We start from the raw sequence: 19,957 nt of genomic DNA on the forward strand, positions 1-19,957 counted from the left end.
TGGCTTGTCTGTTGTACTTAACTCTGTGGTGTATGGTAAATAGTTGTTCTCGGAGACTGAAATCTCAAGAATGTTTAGGAGCTAGTGGAAACTTAAGAACATGTTATCTAATCAAGGAGTTAAATCTTTCCTGATAATCTGCACAAAATGTTTTGAGTCTTGTTAAAATTTGCATGTATGTTGTCCTAATCACCATGTGAACAGAGCATCTGTGCTGGAGATACTGTGTACTGGGCAAATACACTTTTTCTTAATCCCTTTCCCTTCTGGTTTCCTCAGAAAGCAAAACAGAAAAACAGCTCAAGTCCCATTCTTACCCTGTGAAGGAGTGATGGAGGGTCTCATCTTTCAGGAACTAACAAGAATAGAATGAAAATAGTCTCTCTGACTTTTTACAGAGAAGGTCCTGAAGGAGAAGCTAACTGTTCCAATGGACCATCATTTGGTTTAATTTTTCTTAAGTCTTCTGAAAAGTACAGACATTTAAGTCCTAATAAACGAGGGATTTTGTTTTTTTTTGGTGTCTTCCTTATAATAGGGATGAGATGAATTTACTTCTGCCTGATACCAAATAGATGTACCATTAATTTCTACTGTACTGTATTTTTCACAGAAAAACCAAGCCAGTATCTTATTTTCTTATTCTAAGCAAAAGGGGAAAACAAACAAATAAACCCAAACCTTTCTTGGTAAGGCAGTCATACAACACGCTCGTGGTGTTTAATGCCATGATGATAGACTGAGCCAGAGGACTAGATTAATTCAGTATTTAACTGAGGAGTCACTGTTTACTGTTGCTGCATTTTTTTACACCAGATAGGCATTATTTTCCCCTAAAATGCAGCTCCTTGAACAAAGTACAATGCAACTAATCAGAAGTTGTCAGTGGTTAAGTACACTGGCTTAAGTTTCTGTATTTTACGTACCTCAGATTAGACTACTAAATTACTGAGTTTATTGTCAGAAGTCATGATACAACTGCTGCAGTCCATCGGGAACTCGAGCAGTGCTCGGAGCCCAGGAAAATCATCTTACCCAGAAAGACTGAGACTTGCATGCTTAGCATGAGGTAAAATAAACTGGTTATCTAGGGAGCACCTGTATGTATGCAGGTTCTGGAGTCAAGTGCATTTTCTAGATTTGTATGTTTAAATAGTTTATCCAAAGCAATAAAATGCATTGTTTCATCTTAATGGTAGGCTTTTTCACTGGTCCTGTCTAGGGAGAATATTATTTATTATAAAAAATGACAAGATACTTGAATAAGCAATTTTATTTTTTTTTAAATTGTAAACCCAATTGTAATTCAAGGTTAATTTAAGCAGAATCTGAAGGTTATAGTTAGAAGTGTTTCTAACATTGTTGGGTTTTATTTGCATCTGTGGATTTACTGGTAGTTTGCTGACTGCGTTTCCCTCTAATTCCACCTAATCTGAGGAATAGTAGTAAATAGTTGAAGGTTAATCTCAATTAGACCTGATTGGCACTGGCTTTAAGTGTTCATGCTTGTCAACACATCCTCTCAGCTACTGAAGGCTTATTAGTTTCTGTAACAGGATTTTTATCTGTGACAATAAAACAGATCATTTTAATTAGCAATAGATAATGAATTTAAACTGTAGTGAACTGTTGCTGAAGAAGTCTTGGTTATTGCCAAAAAACCTGAATCTGAATGAAATACACAAGACATTTGTGACTGAATAATTAGTAGAGTAAGACATTTGGTGGGGTGGGGGGAGGTGTGGAATCTAATGCAGCAGTTCTCAATTTTGAGATTATTGGGGGGATAAACAGACTAGTGCTTAGAATCTGGGAGAAGGCATACTTCCAGTTGAGAATTAAAGGGGACAGTGAAAGTAAGTCATAGCTGAAGATAGATGTTAATAAATAGCAAAGAGCTATGTAAGAATGTCTAGATCTGATTTAATGCTTTGATTGTGTAATGCTGGTTGCTTTAAATTAAAACCTACAAGCCAGTTTATTTACATCTTTCTGTATATGATTTGCTTTTAATTATGTGTAGTAATTTAGAGTGAGACTAGTAATTTTCCTTACCACAATTGAGAAGTGCTGCTCTTGATTAGGTAGTCATCAGTTAAGGTTATACTAAAGATGCTGCTAATTTCCTACCGTGGACAGAACAAAAATTTTACTGTCCAGGTATGTCTAATGTCAGCTTAAACCAGATTCTGAAGTAGCCTAATGGTAGGAGAGGAAAAGGAGGCTGTGGCAGGTGCTAAAGACCGTTTTCAGTGGCTTACGGTTCTTCGTAGAGTGGATGCCTTTTCCCGCTGAAGAAGTTGGCTGTATGCAGTGCCATGTCTGTCCCAGTCTGCTGGAGGTCTTTCTGTGACTGTATGAAGGCTAAGAGAAAAATTGTTTGGAAGGCTCTGAAGCAAAAGTATTTTTTCAGGGTTTGTTTTGGTTTTTTTTTTTTTAATGCACTTGGCAAGGACTCCTGGCTACTTCAGATTATCCAGACTCCTCAAATTGTTGCCAGCATCTTAGTGTAGCTAGCAGTATTTTTTTTAATTGCAAAGACAATAATGGAAGTGCACGTGCAGCCAGTAACTGTGTGTCTGCCACTTGTTCAGAGGAGAGGCTGTTCCAGGAATTATGGGTGGTCTAGCAGTTGTCCAGATGTGAAATTAAAGTCCCCTTGGCCTTCCAGAGCCACCACCTCTCACTTTATGTAGCAGAAGTTGTAAGTTGAACCACCAGTGCTTAATCATTGTGAATGCTAGGACAATCTACAACAGAAGCAGTGGTGATAGTTGTTTTATTTTGGGTTCTTAGAATACGTAAGACCCAGTACCTAGGTAATAGTATATTTTCCATTATTTGGAAATAGGGATATACAGGTAGGTACTGTTGCAGCTTAATACCTCTTAGTTTAAGGTAAAAAGGACCAGCTTTCTTCTTTGCTGCTGACAGCAGGATCTGCTAAGAGCAAGCAGTGTTTCTCTTTTCCAATGACCCTCAGTGAGTGAGTTAGATGAAGACTGGGTGCCACAACACCTGCTATTAAGTCATCTTCATGGTCATGGCATGATGATAGCACCCCTTGTCATGGCAGTCAAAATCATCCTTATGGTTGAAATGCTGCTTCAGGTGAACTTCAAGTGTCTGCTGTTAGTTGTGCTTTGCCCTTTAATGTTGATATGTTGCACTAAGGGAAAATTCGTGCATGCATTTTCTCTCTCACACAGCATGGTGCTGCTCAGACTGCAATTGCTGCAGTGGGTAGGCCTTACTTACTAGCAAATAGCTTGCCACCAGGTCATGATACCTAGGAGGCTTTTCTTTGTTGCTGTTGCTTTGAACTGGTTTCCCATATAAAGGTGTGGGAGTTTGGGGATTTTTTAGTGAAAAGGAGCCAAAACAAGCAATGTAACAGCTTCATTATACCAAGCTTGCTTTTAGATTGTTTTCTTCAACATAATAGAAAGCAAAGGGTATGAATTAAGCCCAGATCATTTCATCTTTTCAATGGCAAAGTATTGTGTTAGCACTGGACTGACCACTCTTTTACTCAGGATTCTATGATTGTCCATGAACAGCAATCATATTTATACATGAAAATTTGTTTTCAGGCAGGTATGCAAAGTGCCTTAGGATAAGGCACTAGTGTAATGAACCTGCATTTGTAATGGTGAGCTTTATCACAGGAAGGTGAATTTTGTGGTAGAATTTTAATAAAGAGTGGATGTGACAGTCTTGCAGAGAGAAAGACATGGAGAAGGCAGGCATGTAAGGAAACGATCTCCCGTGCTGTACAAATAAGCTAAAGCTGTAAGAAAGCAGGTATTTGCCGATTTCTTAGGGGGAAGGGACTGGGAAAAAAGAACTAATTGCAGAAGGAAAGATGCCTTTGAAAAGCATTGTTGAAGTGAATTCCAGTGGGATGATACAAGTGTTAACAGCAGTATTACAGCTGTGTAAGAGCAGTGGAAGCCTGTGGAAAGAGGTAAAGCAGGAATGGTATGCTTACAACTGTGTGCATCTTCCTCTCTCCCCCTCCAGCCCCTCAGGTGGTCTAATAAATGTGGTTTTGAATCCAGCAACTTGCCTGCTGCAACGTGGGTCAGTAGTGGGTTTCCTTCTGCCTCTGAAGAGATGTTGTGTCCCTTTTTAGAGCAGCTCTGGCATTGGTCAGGCCATTTGCTAAGCTAATTGAGTTCACAAAACTGTTAGAGATTTTGTGTGTGGTGGTGCTGAATTAATTTCTGTTAGTGAGCTGGTACGATTCACTAAAGAAAGGGGAACCCACTTGAACACCAGAGCACAAGCCAAGAGCCAGCGTAACATGGTAAGACAGTGAGAAGTCTGACATTAGCCAGGAGCAGATCTTCCCTTTGCAGGTGATCAGACTGATCTTTCAGGTTGGCTGAGCTGCATGATCAAATTTGTATTTCAAATTTGTGTATAAAATGGCACTGTTCTTTCTTCAGTGTGTGGAGATTTAGAGGAACATGCATTGTACTGCATGCAAAAATACACCCCAGTAATCAGCATTATTTTAAGCCTGCCATGCGTCAAAGTGGAATGACATTTTATTGACACCTGTCTTTTTGTTATGTTAAATCTGATCAATAAAAGCATGGACAGTACTCCCTATTGATCTATACCAATCCATTCAATCAACATTTATGGTTTCTTGAGCTTTCTTGTTCCCTGACTAATGGTGTTCAGTGGTTATATTTTTGTTTACATTAACTGTTCTAGAAATAGGCAGACCAAGCATTAAACATATCCTGACAGCATCTAGATCTGCCTAGAGTCACTTCTCTGGGTTTTTGTGGGGATTTTTGGTAGTGACTTTCGGGAAGTATTTCAGGCATTGGAGCTTTTAGAAACAAAAGGAATTGGGAAATCTCCAGTGTAGTTAATATAGCACTAGATTGAAGATTCATTTAGTCCTTAGTGATGATAATACAGGCTTTGCAGTACAGATTTACTTTTACGTTATTGAAAACACTCTCGCTGACAGGACTCCAGGCCCTTGGTACCCTCTACCTGAAGCGGCGGAACTAGATAACGTGGCAGGTGGGAGGCACTAAGGAAAAGGGGTGTCTTGCAGCCTGTAACCTCCGGGCGGCAGCAGTGAACAGTTTTCCATGCATGGAATGCACTTTCCACAGGGAAACTTGCTACCTGCCGTGCCTCGCAGGTCCCAAGGTCCCATCACAGCGGACCGTGTGTCGCAACCGCTGCGATCCTGACTTTCCGGATCTTTTTTCTTTTCTTTCTTTTTTTTTTTTTTTTTTTTTTTTTTTTTTTACTTGCCCCTTGTTGAAGAGTTCCTCTGCAGGCAGACATTTTCAGTGATGGTGCGAGCTGGTTTAAGCCATGTGAGAGCTAAGTTAGCTTTGCAGCCAAAGCAGGTTCTGCTGTGTCTTGGCCAGCTGGTAGTACAAGTGCTTTACAGGCAGTTTCCTCTGCCAGAACCGGTGGAGGTAATAGCGTTATGTGGTGGCGTGAAGAGCAATGGTAGTGAAAGGCTGACTTTTAAGGGCGGTACTTGTTTAGCTGGTTATTAATCGGGGGGAAATGCTTTTGTTTATAAATTGAGCAAATCTGCTTCAGGAGTTAGAATGACAGTACGGAGTCATTTTATGGAGTGGAATTAGACCCAGACAGTTTTATTTAAAAACCTTCATAATCTCTATCTCAGGAGGTACCTGTAAAATGCTTTAATTTTTCTCAGTTTATTTCTATTGAATTACCTAAGTACATAAAAAGCTAGTACGCTTGACCTTTCTCTTTTTCAGTCCAAGGTAAAGAGCTGGATTACAGTCACATGCCATGTAATTTCTCTATTACTGAATAAAGAAGTTAATAAAGGTTTTGTTAATAGCAGATAAGCATGAATCAAATATTTTTACATAACATAAACCTGAAACATTTTAAAAAGTCGAAGCTATCTTTTAAATAACGAGACAGTTTTTCCTTCCTAGGCTTATTGATAGTATTTCTTTTTCTCCAAAAACTTTGAAGTACACCTAGTTTATAATCTCAAAAATTATACATACTTACAGACTGAATATTACTATTTGCCTTAGAAGCCTGGAAATAGCACCAGATGATGATTAATCTGTGGTTTACTGTAGCTACCCCTTTAAGTTCTATCTTTCTGAATGAGAAAAGCAAACAGCTGCTGAATTGCATTGAAAAAAGTGATGCTTTTCTCAGACAAGGATTTGTGCAAAAGCATATTCTACTTAAGAATCCTTTCCACTGTCTCATGTAGGGACAGACTCTAGATTTCTACATAATCCCCTTTATTTTTTTTTTTTCTTTTCTTTTTTCTTTTTTTTTTCCTTTCCCTTTTCTCCTCTTTAATATTTTCTCTAGCTCTTTTTTTTTTTTTTTTAAATTATTTTTCCAATAATTCCTAGGTCTAAAACAAGTAGACAAAACAACGCTTAGTTGTCGTAAAGTAAAGCCAGGCCATCCAGATAAACTGACTGTTTTCTTTTTCTCCGGAGACAACATATTTGCCGAGTCTGTAGTGAAACATAAAGGCAGAACATGTTGTCTTTCTCCCTCTGGGGCTCACTAGTGCCTGCAGTTAGTTAAAGTAGAAGACTTCAGTATGGCCACATTCAGAGAGGTTTCTAATTTCTCAAGAATCCTCCAGCCTATTTCCCCAAAACCTTAACTATGCCAAATTACCATCTCATAAAACAAGCCGTATCTACTTTAGCTTTAGTAATGCTGCCCATCTTTGTTGTGTTTAAGCATATTTTCCCTTAATGTGGTTATTTTGAAATCTTTTGATTTCAAAAATTTGAAACGTGCATTCACGTGTCAGTTACTAAGACGATCACAGCCCTTCTGCATTATTTTTGGATGTCATCATGTTGACAGTTTCATTTGAGTAATCCAGGGCCACTGATGATGCCACTGAAAATCTTAGTGGATGTGGCAGAATAAATTAACTGAGAGACTTTCTCAGAAGGAATCATTGTGTCAACACAAAAAAAAAAAAGGCAAAAATGCTGCATCCTATTTTAAACCCAGCTGACACAGGTCTGCACAGCCTTCTGCAGGCTGTCGGAAGTTTGTTCTGTGGGAATATGAACTCCTTTCTTCCTCTGAGCTGGCTGGAGGTCCTCTTTGTGTGGTATAAGCCTCAGGCAGGTTCTCACAGGGGTAGAGGAACTTGTGAGAGGACCTTGCTAGTAACCATCCACAGAAAATGCTGGTTCTGACAGAGGCTGAGCATTCTGGGCAGCGTCTGGCTGGTATAGTGTTACTTCAACTTCAGGCATACTCTCTTCGGTTGAAATGCAAACACACTTGTCACCCCTAAAATAACGTTAGTTAAGCTGCAAGGCAGAAAGCTGCACAAGGTAATCTGGAGAAGAAAATAATGAGTCTTTGGTTGAAAAACAAAAACAAATGCAACCAAACACTAACTTGTAGTTTGCTGGAAAATCCCTTACTCCACCAAAGACCCGTTCACCTGCTGAATGCAATGGGGTGGGTGGGCCACATATTACAAAACAGAAAACCAGCAAGTTTGTGTTGTTTTCCGCTTAATAGCTCATGTGGTAGTTGCCAGAGGCCTGTCCTCCGGAGCGCACATTTCTACCATGTATCTTGTGCCAGCTCTAACATTAGTCAGAGCTCTCTAAACTGAGCAAGGTCACCAATCAGGAATCTAGTCCTGGTCCCCCAAACTGTCACATTTGTGTGCTGAGTCAGTGCATAGAGGAATCAGAGCAGTACCAAAGCTGCATCACTGAGATGGTGGGACTGGATGGCGGAGGGATGAAAGGACAAAGTGAACTGAGAAAGAGGAAAGTGAAGCAGCTGCTAGGTAAGCTGAGCTGCCGAAGGTGTGATGGCCTTGCTGTTCAAAACACCCAGATGGGTGCCTAGTGGTACTGCTTACAATGTCTTCTTCTCCTGAGGGGCCAGAAATGGGTTTCCTCCACCTCAGGCAGTGTTTTGGCCCATGGCCATTAGCCTGTAGAGTACTCTTAGTAAGAGTTTTCCCTTTGTGTGGTGCAGTGTGCAGAGACTGACTCTGGAGTCCTTCTAGACTAAATCCTTTCAGCCGAAGATTGCTTGGGCCAGAGGAGAGTGAGTGGGAAGATTGTCCTGCTTGGTCAAGGTATGTTCATAGCTGTTTATTGAAGCAGGGCCTGTGACCAACACCTTTCCACTCAGCCAAAACCGAGCTGTAGGGTCTGTCTTTAACTGTCACCTGGTGGGTCGCTATCTGCATAGTGCGAAGTGGAACAGCTTCAGCTAGAGGGGTGGGAGAGACCCACTCCAGGCTGTGTGCGAGTGGTTAGAGCAGTACTATGGGACTTCTTGTGCTAAAATCTTGTTGGACAGAAAAGACAGTGCTTGTTAAGGACATTCAGTTCCGACTCCTGATTCAAAGAGGGAACAGTCCATTTTTTCTTTTGCTCATGCTTTGTGTGGAAAGCCTGTTCACTTACAAAGAAGAACATCTACTTGAATGGCCACAGCAGGTGAGGCAAGTGGGGTGGAAAATGAGGCTGGTGATTTGTGTCAGGTCTGAGGCTGTGAGGAAGTCAAGCCTCAGCAGGTAGTTGCTCAGGGTCTGGATTCCTTATGTAGCAAGAAGCTGCTGAGCTTGCCATGCAAGGCTGAGCATCTGTATCCCATCTACATGGTACATGCAAGTACTGATTCCTTCAGTAATTTTAAATAAATTTAAATAAATAAATATTAATTTAGGGTGCCCCATATCTTGAAAAGCTGAGTAATTGCCAACATTTAAGTCCTTTTAATGGATCTAACCCAATCTGCATGTTGAAAATAAAGCCCAGTGTGGTTTTGCGTGCTTGTAACCTGCCACCACACTGAATTGAGAGGGAGGTTTCCTGTGTGTTTTCGGGAAGCTCCTTGTGCTGTTGCTGCTGTGCAGAAGCACCATGCAAATTCATACCACCCCTAGAGCCACAGTAAAGCAGCTATTCTTCTCAGTGAGTGCCAGGATTGAGCCTGCTTCATTATGTGCAGTGCAGAACAGCAAGCATCTATCACATTTGACTCCAGGGCTCAGCTGTGCCTTAAAGGCATGGTTTAGCTTTTAACAGAGCTGATCAGCACACGATGTGCTGTCATTCCTAAAGAACAAAATGACAGATGGGCTTATGATATGCTTGTCTGGAGGCAGAGAATGAGAAGAATAACTTGGTTACTAATCACCTTCTCACCACTGAAAGGAGAAGTATCTGTATGATTGACACAATTTGCATGAACCTGGAAAAATTACTGAACTTCTTCACCTTCAGCTGTCCCAAGAGTGAGCCTCACACCACTGTTTGCAGAGTGGCTCTGAGATTTGAATGCAGCCATTTGCATTAAGCAGGGCAGCACAGACACAACGTGAGAGTTCAAATATTTTAAAATGCACGTCTGCCATCAGGCTGTTTTGAAGCAAGAGCACTGCTGAGTAACAGCCATGGGTTGTACCAGTGGCTATTACCGTCGCTTCTTTTTGTTACCCTCCTTTTAATTCCATTTGTATCTGATTATCAATAAAATAACTATTGTTTCAGATCTGTTGTTTAGGTTGTTATTTCTAAACTGATATGACTGCTTTTACGTAAAAAGAATACTCCAATGCGTTGCAAACTAATACATAAAACTGTGATTCCATTTAATTGTTGTTGTTGTTATTTGTTGCCTATATTTTGGGGTGAGTTTCTGACGCATAAGAAATTGTATCCAGATGTACAAGAAGGCTCAGTAGTCTTAGAAAGTAAGGTACTACTGGGATTAAGCTAAGGTGTCAGAATTGTGTCCTTAATGACTGTACATACCAGACAAAGTATCTTGATTTTAGTTTATATTTTAAATTTGTTACAGATAAGTGCTGATAAGATCCTTTGTATGAAAAGTCTTTGTGATGTATTATCCATTACATGTTTCATTTGCTTCTTGTTTTTTAAATGCTGCTTTAACACTTATGCCTCCTGATGGGCTTATTATTTTTCTAACAGTTCATAAGTAGATACATTAAATGCTGCGAAATAGATTTACTTCATCACCTAATCCTATACCTAAAGAAGGTTGTGGTTTAAAAGTGTTTTCAAAATTATCAATGACATTTATTGACTCTGATTGCAGACTTCTTCACTAGTTCTTGGCATAATGAAAGATGATTATGGAGGTGGTGGTAGTGAAATACTAAAAGCAATGCGTTGCTTGCCTATGCATGAAAATGGGAATGATTTGCAGGGCTGCATTTGAAAAATAAAATTGGAACAATGAAGCATAGCTGTCTGGCTGTGGAAACAGAAGCTTAAAGCTTAAAGAATATAGATGCTGATAATCAGATAAATGCTGGAGGCTGTTTTCCTGGGCTTGAAAGCTAATGCAAAACCAGTTTCAGCAATGCAGTCAGTATATTGGGTATTCTGTTGGTTTAATTTTTGAGACTCCCTTGATAGCTGTGAGGTGGCTGATAATTAATGGAAGCATTTTTTTTTCCTTTGGTTTGATTATGATGGGTCTTTATAGTGGGTCTAATCAGTAGCAGGGGTTACCTTTTCATGTAGGCCTAATTTAGAGTTTCTAGGTGGTTAACCTGAAGAATACCATCCCAGACAGTTGATGAACACTAAAGTGCTGCTTGGCTGATCTGTTTCTCTTTCTTCTTCAGCTTCCCTGTTCCCTCCCAGTACCCAAAGCCCAAACTCAGTGCTGTGACAAAGTGTGGGTTGCATGTTCTCCACAGCATTCAGATATTTTCTTCATGGCTCTCCGTGTGAAGTCCACCTTCCCCCTTTCTTTCTTGAGAGCTGTGTACTCATAGGCCTTCAGCTTGCTGTAATAGTCTGAGAATTTGTTGTAGAGAATAGAGATGGGCATGCCATTCAGGATTATTCCAAACGCAATGCAGAGGAAAGCAAACAGGCGGCCAAGGTGAGTTTCTGGACACATGTCTCCATATCCCACTGTAGAGATGCTGACCTATGGACAAACAAACATTCAGCTTATTAGCTGAGAAGACATACAATTCGGGGATCAGGGACAATTTTACAGTTAGCGTTTTTAGACTTCACATCATAAATCTGAAATACTCTCTGCTGACTTTTTTTCTGTACTATCCATTTAATGCAAAAATCCCTAGTATAAATAATAATTCCTCTCATGCAGTAAAGAAGGACAACAGTGCAGTTTGACACGATCCAGCAGGATTTTCAAAAGCTTTGTCTGGCAGAAGGAATTACCAAGCAATTTCCACACCAGCCTGCTCAGTAAGTGGGTTTTCTTGGCTGTGGTGAGCGGATGAGAGAGATGGCTTCCTGACCGTGCAAATCCAGTGATAACGACAGCCCTGCTCCCTCATCATATTGCTTGGAACAGATGCCCTGTGTCTAAATCCAGTGTGCTTATGAAATCTGGTATTTTGTGACTTATTCTGTGAGTAGTATTTTGCGTATTACCTTTGTTTATCATATATATTTTAGGAACTAATGAAAAAACACATGAAAACCTTTAGCTAATTGTGAAATATATCTTTATAATGTTATATATTATTCTATAAGAAGTGACCCAGGATTTTGAAGTTTCTAGGTAAAATCCCCTTTAATTGTTACATACCTTTAAGGAGCTGAGGGAATACCAAGGATCTTTCTCTATTGCCTGGAAGGTTTTGCTCACAGTGTATTCTTGCAACATATAGATTTATAGAGCTAAATATGTCAGAGGTTAGAAGAGTAAGGTGTATATGTGCCTTCAGTAGGGAATATTTCTGTTCGGTTTAGCTCAGAGGTACACAGGGGGGATTTTTTTTCCTGAATTCCTCTTTGAAGAAGTGTTTGGGGATTGTTTAAGACTTTTGTTTTTCTTTTTTGCGGGACTGATGGTATTTAGTATACGCACTTTATATGAATCTGTACATTTTGCCATCACATTGTCTACATAGTTTCATGGACTTTTTCTTCTCAGCCATCAGCATTTTCCCTTTTTAGACTACGAATGTATGAAAAACTGCGTTTTGTATGGACCCAGTACTACGCTAACTACTGTAATACTTTCTTTGTAAAATTCAGTTTCAAAATTTCATGGGCGTTTGCATATGGGGATGCTACATATGAATTATGTACTCCCAAACAGTCAGCCTGTTTCTAACTCCTAATAACAGTAACTCCTAATTTATACCCTTCCTCTGCACACATCTTGATTGTTTATAATTTTCACATTTAGTAAATAAAACTTATGTTTCTCAGGTAAAACTTGCAGGCTTCTGCCATCTGGCACTTCCTAGTCTGTGCAAGGGACCTTTTCAGCCAATAATTTTTTTTCTTTCCTTTTTTTGTTTTTCCCCACAGTATCTCAACACACTGTGAAACCTTTGGCAGAAATAAAAGGCAGTAGGACTTTCACTGTAATGCCCTTCTGGCTTCAGCACTGAAATAAGTCTTTGGAAGGTCACAGTGTGCAGCCTGCCATCCTCTAATACGATAAATAAAATGTTATTTCAAATGAAGAAAGCATTAGGGTACATGAGACAACACAGGGTAAGCACATTTGTAGGATGCACCTGGTGCTTCCTGTGGAATAAAAAGGATTAGTCACTTGGTTTAATGGAAATTAAGTCACTGGATTTGAATGATAATACAGGATAAATATCTCCAAAAATAAATACTGAGATGAAGGCAAGATGTTTATCTCTACCAGTCAGGAAAAAAACATTATCCTGTGATAAGGTTTTGTTCCACTGGGGGCATAGTCTTCTGCATCTTCTTGTGACAGTTTGGGAGGGATACTTCTCCTGTGTGTGTGAGACCATGAGCACTGTTGAACTTGAACTTTAATGAAATTTGAGTGATATGGATATTAATTTTCACTCTTAAAGAATGAATAAGCTTTAAAAGGAGTTTTATGCCTTGGAATTACAATGTGCATGTTACAGCTCTCTTTTGAAGACACTTGCTTACCTAATAGGCCTTTTTCACATTGTTATAGTCATATAGGTCTCTTAGGAGTATTTAAATCATTATGGTATCACCAGCTTGCAGAGATGAGCCCTAGAGATTTTGCTTATATCCTGCATGTTCCGAAAACAAAGTATAATGCTAATTTCCTTATTAGAGTAATGTATGAAGCACTATTTTTTTCATAATCTGTGTATAGGACTTAAAGATGACCTGTGAAGATCACATTACAGGACGCTTTCCTTTATTCACTGATTTTTTCTTCCTTCCCATGCTCCAGTTTAAAGGATATTCATCGCACAGGCATATGCATATATATATATATAAATGTCTGTGAGTGTCTATAGGGCCAGTTTTTCTGCATCTGCTGAATCACTAAAACATACGTATGGGAAACCACCACATCACATCAGCCATCACTGAACCAGAAGTGCAGGCCATGGATCCTTGGGGCTGCTGGCCAGGATAAGTGGCTTTGGATGAGGTAGGGTCAATGTCCTGTGGGCATCATACACAGCTCAGTACATCCGATTCCTATGCTGATCAACTAGCATGAAGAGATCTTCTGACTCCCTTCCAGTCCATTTGCATGAGCTTCTTTCTCCTGGGAGCAACTGGAACATAGCCAGCCCCATAGCCAGAACCAGAGGTCAGAAGTGCTCCTGGGGGCCCTGCCATAAACATGGATTATGGAGACCCTCATCAGCTGCTGCAAAACAAAATGTACATGATGATAGACTAGAACAAGCCTTAGAGTTATGGACAGCCAAGATACAGGCCTTTTGCCTTCTCTCAGCGCCTGCAGTGTCTAGCTGCACTCTGATTTAATCCAGACTGTCATAGACACATCTTCTGCAATATAACAGAGCTGTTGTGTTCCAGCTCTGAAATGTTACAGGCAGCAGCATAGGCAGGGATCAACATCCCCCTCTCCCCAATGCGCTTGATAAAACCACCCCTTTTCCTGCCAAAACATTGCTGTAAAAATGAGAATTGTGAAACTGCCATGCTTGTGCATGAAGATTATCTCCTAAGCATTTACTTACAGCCTACAGCTCCCTCTCCATCACCTGCTAGCCTTGATAAACCTAAAAGTGTTTTGTCTTCACAGCTCACCTTGAAGAGTATAATTATCCTTTTTATCTCACAATAGTTCAAGAAATACTGGTTAGCCTCCTATAAGTGAATATATGCCTATCTTTGGGTGTTAATGCAATCCAAGTCTAGAGTTGAACTGCTTTCCAAACCCTTTATGAATTAAAGCCTTTATGAAACCCTTTATGAGGGGAATTCCAGGTTTGGGGTGCTAGAACAGTCCTGTTAGGACATTGCTAGAGCCAGGAGGCATTTACAGCAGGTGGAGGACATTAAACTCTCACATCTTTGTGTTCCTGGCTGAATCTTCATGCCGCTGTGTGCTAGGTTCCACTATAGCAGTCATTTTTCTCCTTAGTAGCTGGTACAGTCCTGTGTTTTTGACTTTTAGCCTGAGAACAATACTGATAACACCTGGAAAATGCTGGTGAACCCAACAGCCTGGAAAATGCTGCCTCAAAAACACTCCTCCTCATAACACAGTATAGTAAACACCAGTGATGGTTCAGACCCCTCAAGATGTGCCCAGATGCCTCAGAGCACTAACCCAGTGGCATCTCTAGACAGTCAGTCTCTCTTTATCGCTGAGGCTTGTCAGCTGAAACTCAGACAGTTACCCTCACTACAAGTGCTTGGGATGGGACTAAAATCACACTCTTTCTAGCAGAGGTTGCAAAAAAAAAAAAAAAAGATTGAATGTGACATTAACCAGCTCTCAGTATTTACTGATGTGGGATTCAAACCACTGACCTAGATGTATAAGGCAGTTTATCCCATCATCAATTACTTGAGCCATTCTGCTTCTGTTTGTATGTATTCTTCTGTAAGTCTGGCACAGTATATATAACCTCCAGTGTTTTGTCTTTCTGCAGATATGTGCCTTAGATGTGCTACCTGAAGAGTAGAACACAATCTCTTATATAAAACAACTGTTGGTCCTAATATATTTTTGAAGGCCAGAGTTCTGGGACACCTTTGCCTTTGCAAGTTTCAGTGACCAGACTATAGTTAATAGCCATGTCTTCTCATCTTGCAGTTGTATGATGGGCCACAGTAGAGCTCTGAAAAGGGCAAGAACGAAAATCCTGTCTACCTGCAATCATTAGTCCGATGCACATTTTTATCTTTTTTGTCTTTTTTTTTTTTAATTTGGCAACACTGAGAACGGGATTAAATGCACTTCTTTAAAAGTGCAAGTACTGTCTGCATTTGATTGGATGGGAATTTCAACACTGCCTGTCTGATTAATCCTCGATTTAAGCTTACACCAGGGGTAAATGAGTGTGAGTGTGTGTGTGTGCGCGTGTGTGAGTGAGTGCATATGTCCTTAAGCTCAGAATTCAGAACAGATGTTCACTGATCTGAGCCTGCTGTTTTCAAGACTGTCAGCCATTCTAGCAAGAAAGGAAAGGGGAAGGGAGGGAGGGTCTCTGCCTACCCAGCAAGGTAAGATGTGTTTACTTACGGCAGCCCACCACCAAGCATGGGGGATACTGGTGAAGTTGGTACTGGAGACATCGTGCTCCACTGTGTAGACCATGGCAGAGAAGGCGAAGATGCCCATGGCAATGAAGAGCAAAAGGCAGCCCACCTGCTGGTAGCACTGGCGCAAGGTAAAGCCAAAGGCACGCAGCCCTGTGGAGTGGCGGGCCAGCTTGAGGATGCGGAAGATGCGCATGAGACGCATGATGCGAAGCACTTGCCCCACCTTGCCAACTCGTCCCACTTTCTCGATATCATGCTCGTGCTGAGAGCCCCGACCTCGGGGCTGGTCATCATCAGCAAAGCATTCAAGCAGCAGCTGCAGGTAGAGGGGCAGGATGGCAATCAGGTCTACTGCGTTGAGGGCGCTGCTGGCAAAGCGGCGCAGGTCTGGGGTAGAGACCAAGCGCAGCAGGTACTCCAGTGTAAAGAACGCGATGCACAGGGTCTCAATGTGCTCCAAGACAGGCCGGTTCTCCCCGCTCTTACGGTCTACCTGCTGCATCTCTTCCACTGTGTTGAGTGCCAGAGCCACCACAGAGATGAGCACAAAGAAGCTGGAGGCCACTGCCATCACCTTGGCAGTGACAGATGAGAAGGGCTTCTCCATGAGGTTCCAGAGGCGCCAGCGCTGAGGACCATAATAGCGCATGTGATGGAAGAGCTGCTCATTCTCCTGAGCCTCTGCCTGGGAGCGCAGCTCACGCTGGACCTTCAGCTGCTCACTCAGCTCATCACGGCGCTCCTCGAAGCAGATTCGGCAACAGCGAGGTGTGTATTTGAGCCGCACGCCCCAGTAGCTCAGTTCCTCCAGGAAGCTACGGGGGCACAGCTCGTCCCGCACACGCAGCACCCCTGAGGCGTAGAAGTTGTACACCAGCTGAAAGACGGCTGGGTCCCGGTCAAAGAAATACTCATCTACCTGGGCAGCGTAGTCATCACACAGGCCCAGCTGGCAGCGGCGGTCAGTGGATGTAGCCAGGCGGCCCAAGCGGGTCTTTGGATAGATGGCCACTGCCTGGTAGGTGAGGTGGTAGCATTGACCACCGACATTGATGTTCAGCACGGATGAAGTGGAAGCTGGAGCTCCAAAGGAGGGGGCAGGAGAGCAAGGTATGGATGATGAAGGCTTATTTTCTCCCTCAAATGGTTCTCCGCTTGGCCATTTTCCTTGTTCTTTCTCTTCCTCTTCCTCATCTTCATCGTCCACATAATAGTTGTAATTTCCCTCAGGTCCCAGGAGCAGTAGGTGCTGGGAGTTCAATGGAGCAGTAGCAGAAAAGCCACTCTGCCAGTCTACATGCATGCCTTCATTGTCCTTCCCCTTGTCAGGCTGTGGGAGGACGTTCGGTGCTTCCCTCTCTCTGCCTGTATGTTTTAGGAAAGGAAACTGTCGCCGCATGTTAAACTGCAACATATTATTTTTCCTTACTCTTCTCCCTTCTTTGCAGTCACCTGATCAAGGAATTAGAACCAGTCCCTTCTAACACTACAAAGGATGACAGTTCTGTTTTCTTCTTTCTTTATCTGAGTACTGTCACGCACAGCAGTGTTTCTGCATTTTCTTCCATGCCAGCCAACATGCCAGTTGTTGTTAAAGCTCCGTGTGGGAAACAGACACATGAAGACTGCAGTTGACCGTTTTAATCTTGCTGACAGCGAAGATCTGAGTGCTTAGAGAAGGGGATTTAAGGGCTATTATCCTGTTCTAGCCTCATCTCCCTCAGGCTGTGACGTGAATGATTGTGGATCCATAAATCTATGAAAAATCAGTAGGGGAAAAAAATCCTAAAGTTTGATTGCTAATAAACCCTATACATTTTCCTAATTCGAGTATATACAGATTAAGAGTAATCTAAAAATGAAAACATATGATGGGGGAGAGAGAACATTACAGGTTTCTTTCATCTACATGACTGTATCACGGCTTGGGTTTCCTTAATGAAAATAATGAGTAATTCATGTGGAATAATGGGTAGGAATTCACCAGGGTAGCTCTTAAAATGTTTCCCAAAGGTGAGAAAATAAAAGCCATCCCTTTTTATTCCCAGTTAGAATATCTCCATCTGGTTATGTGTGGAGGAAAGTTGCACTCTGTGCCTGAAGCTTTGTCTATGCTCTGGGAGTGCGTGTCTCTTGATCCTTTGGACACAGTGGAAGTAAAGGAGAGAGCGGTGAGGGGGTTTCCAGCCTGCTGCTTCAGTTCAAACTCTGCATGAGCTGCTGAGAAACAGAACAAAGCCGCTCTTGTTTCTCTTGCAGGGCATGTTTAATAGTGTAAAACTGCAGTAGGTACCTAGCAGGACAGAAGAGATGCTTTCTCTTTGTTTTGGTGGAGGTTTCGTCCTCAGCTCTGGTTGAGCTGGCACAAGAGTAATGAGCATCCTGAAAGCCAGGTTACTTCTCCCTGTTACTTGAGCACTTCAGCTGAACTGTACCTCCTGCGAAGAAGAAGACAAACAAAATAAGAGGATGGCTCCCACAGGGTGCTCTTAGCCTCTGATTTGCAGTTTCTTAATCTCAAGGTCTTGCACCTGCAAACTCCAGTATGTTGTTTCTGTAGTGTCCTATGGGAAGCAATTGCTGTTGCAATTAGAATCACCCTTCCTTTTCCCCCATTCTCCTACCCCCAGTTGCAGCTTTTGTATTTTCTAGCTGTCAACAAACAGTAAGACACCATAACTGAGTGTTTTGCAATACTTTTGTTATCAGGCTGCATCCTAGTGGGTGAATCATGCTTAATCATAGAATCATAGAATAGTCAGAGTTGGAAAGGACCTTAAGATCATCTAGTTCCAACCCCCCTGCCATGGGCAGAAACACCTCCCACTAAACCATCTCACCCAAGGCTCTGTCCAACCTGGCCTTGAACACCGCCAGGGATGGAGCATTCACAACTTCCCTGGGCAACACATTCATACATTAAAGTTTAAGCACCTCTAGAAAACCAGGATTTTTTCAGGTCCTATATTGCTATAAATTGTAGAGATTTACAATTTTCATAGCAGAGATGATGCCATGAGAAAGAATCTGTTCCATAGAAATTCCCCATTTACGATTCACATCATCTCTGTAGCAAGAGTAGCGATGATATTACAGGATGGTACCAGGGAAGTACTTAAATTTGACTCTACATTTCCAAACTCACTATGACAACAGAAGCCAGTTGGGGTTAATATCATGAGCTCTGTCACCCAGTGCTTCAGGAACTCTGCTCTGCTCACCTGTTGTCAGAAACCATGGGATCCTGGTTATTTTACTTCTCTTAAATCAGAGAGAGAGATGCAATAGGCAAATTGCTAATTTGCTTTATGAAAAAGCAGGAAATGTGCATTTTGATAAATGTATCTCAATTTGGAAAACTGAGAATTGGAAAATCCTACAAACAGCTATCAATAAGGCATGGAGAAATGGGATCTACCACCAAAAGAGACTTTAATAGTTCAAGGTGTCTGCAATTCACAGTGTTCAAGGCCTGGATTATTGGCAATTCATGCTTAGCTGTGCTTGAAAGTATTTTGCTTCATGAATTTGTCTCCACTTTCTTGATGCAAAAAAAGGCAAGGCCCCTATTAATAGGGATTCTCAATGCCTTATTACAGATAATAATCTGCTTTGCAGTGTGCTTTGAACATTAAACCATGCCATGGTGAGTCCTTTGTTAGCAACCTTAATGCAAATTAATGTCCAATTTCAAGGCTGTTTCTTTCTCCTAAGTAAAACAATTCTGACACGAGGGGCAAAAAAAAGTTTGCAATGCCATCATTTTACTACTGAAAATTCTTGAGTGTTTCTTAATCAAGATTTAGGCCAGACTATGAACATATTCCTCTTGCCAGCCTCCACTGTAGCATTTCATTTTCCTTGTTGTCAGGCTCACTGGTCTCACTTCTGAGAAGTATCTGGTAAGTCTTACTGCGTGCTACTTAAGAGATACCATACTGCTTATACTGTACTGCAGCAGCAGGAGCTTCTACAGGGTGAACTTCAAGACTGTCAAATGCCAACACCTCGTGCACCTGCACAAAGACCTTGGACATCACTACTAAGCAAAACAAGAAAGATTTTTGTTTTGCTTCCACTCAGAGTAATTGCTTTGACCTAGATATTTTTGGAAACAGCTCTCGGGCGCCTGGTACTTTCTGCTCAAACTTGCCTCTCACTAACAAAATTGGTGCAATAAAATTGCTTAATTTATGTTCTTTACTTTGGGGTTAGACTTGATTCTGAGCTGCTAGACTCTCAGTCTAGGTAGATAAGAAAAGAGTATTTTCCCTGCTTTTTTATTTTTTATCCCCTTAACACCTTATTAAGTCTGTTGCTTATCTTCACCTGTATCATTAATAAGAATTGCATAGCATCTTCTTGTATGGAAAAGAGCAGGGCAGTTGAAGAGCTAGTTAGGTCCCCCAGGAATCTGCTTTTGAAGGTATTGGTGTCCATGAATG

General features: G+C 41.4%; 1 protein-coding gene across 1 annotated transcript; it reads right to left on the reverse strand.

Annotated features, from left to right (window-relative positions):
* Positions 1–10,659: 10,659 nt before the first annotated feature.
* On the reverse strand, positions 10,660–17,261 carry KCNV2 (potassium voltage-gated channel modifier subfamily V member 2). The gene is made up of 2 exons (XM_057406085.1): positions 15,493–17,261; positions 10,660–10,962 (listed from the first exon to the last, which is right to left on the reverse strand). Exons 1-2 carry the CDS (start codon positions 16,924–16,926, stop codon positions 10,687–10,689), a joined length of 1,710 nt encoding a protein of 569 aa, XP_057262068.1. The 5' UTR covers positions 16,927–17,261; the 3' UTR covers positions 10,660–10,686.
* Between the last annotated feature and the right edge of the window lie 2,696 nt (positions 17,262–19,957).

The sequence above is a fragment of the Pezoporus wallicus genome, unplaced genomic scaffold (assembly GCF_028554395.1).
Source record: "Pezoporus wallicus isolate ANWC-B61680 ecotype Strahan unplaced genomic scaffold, APGP_CSIRO_Pwel_v1 contig_7506, whole genome shotgun sequence".
NCBI classification, from domain to species: domain Eukaryota; kingdom Metazoa; phylum Chordata; class Aves; order Psittaciformes; family Psittacidae; genus Pezoporus; species Pezoporus wallicus.

What these genes read in the sequence shown, in the direction of transcription:
- KCNV2 (XM_057406085.1), bottom strand. Translation starts at nt 16,926, where the DNA reads ATGTTGCAGTTTAACATGCGGCGACAGTTTCCTTTCCTAAAACATACA. An exon ending in ATGCTTGGTGGTGGGCTGCC is followed by an intron (nt 10,963 to 15,492) that starts GTAAGTAAACAC and finishes GTTTGTCCATAG; the next exon opens with GTCAGCATCTCTACAGTGGG.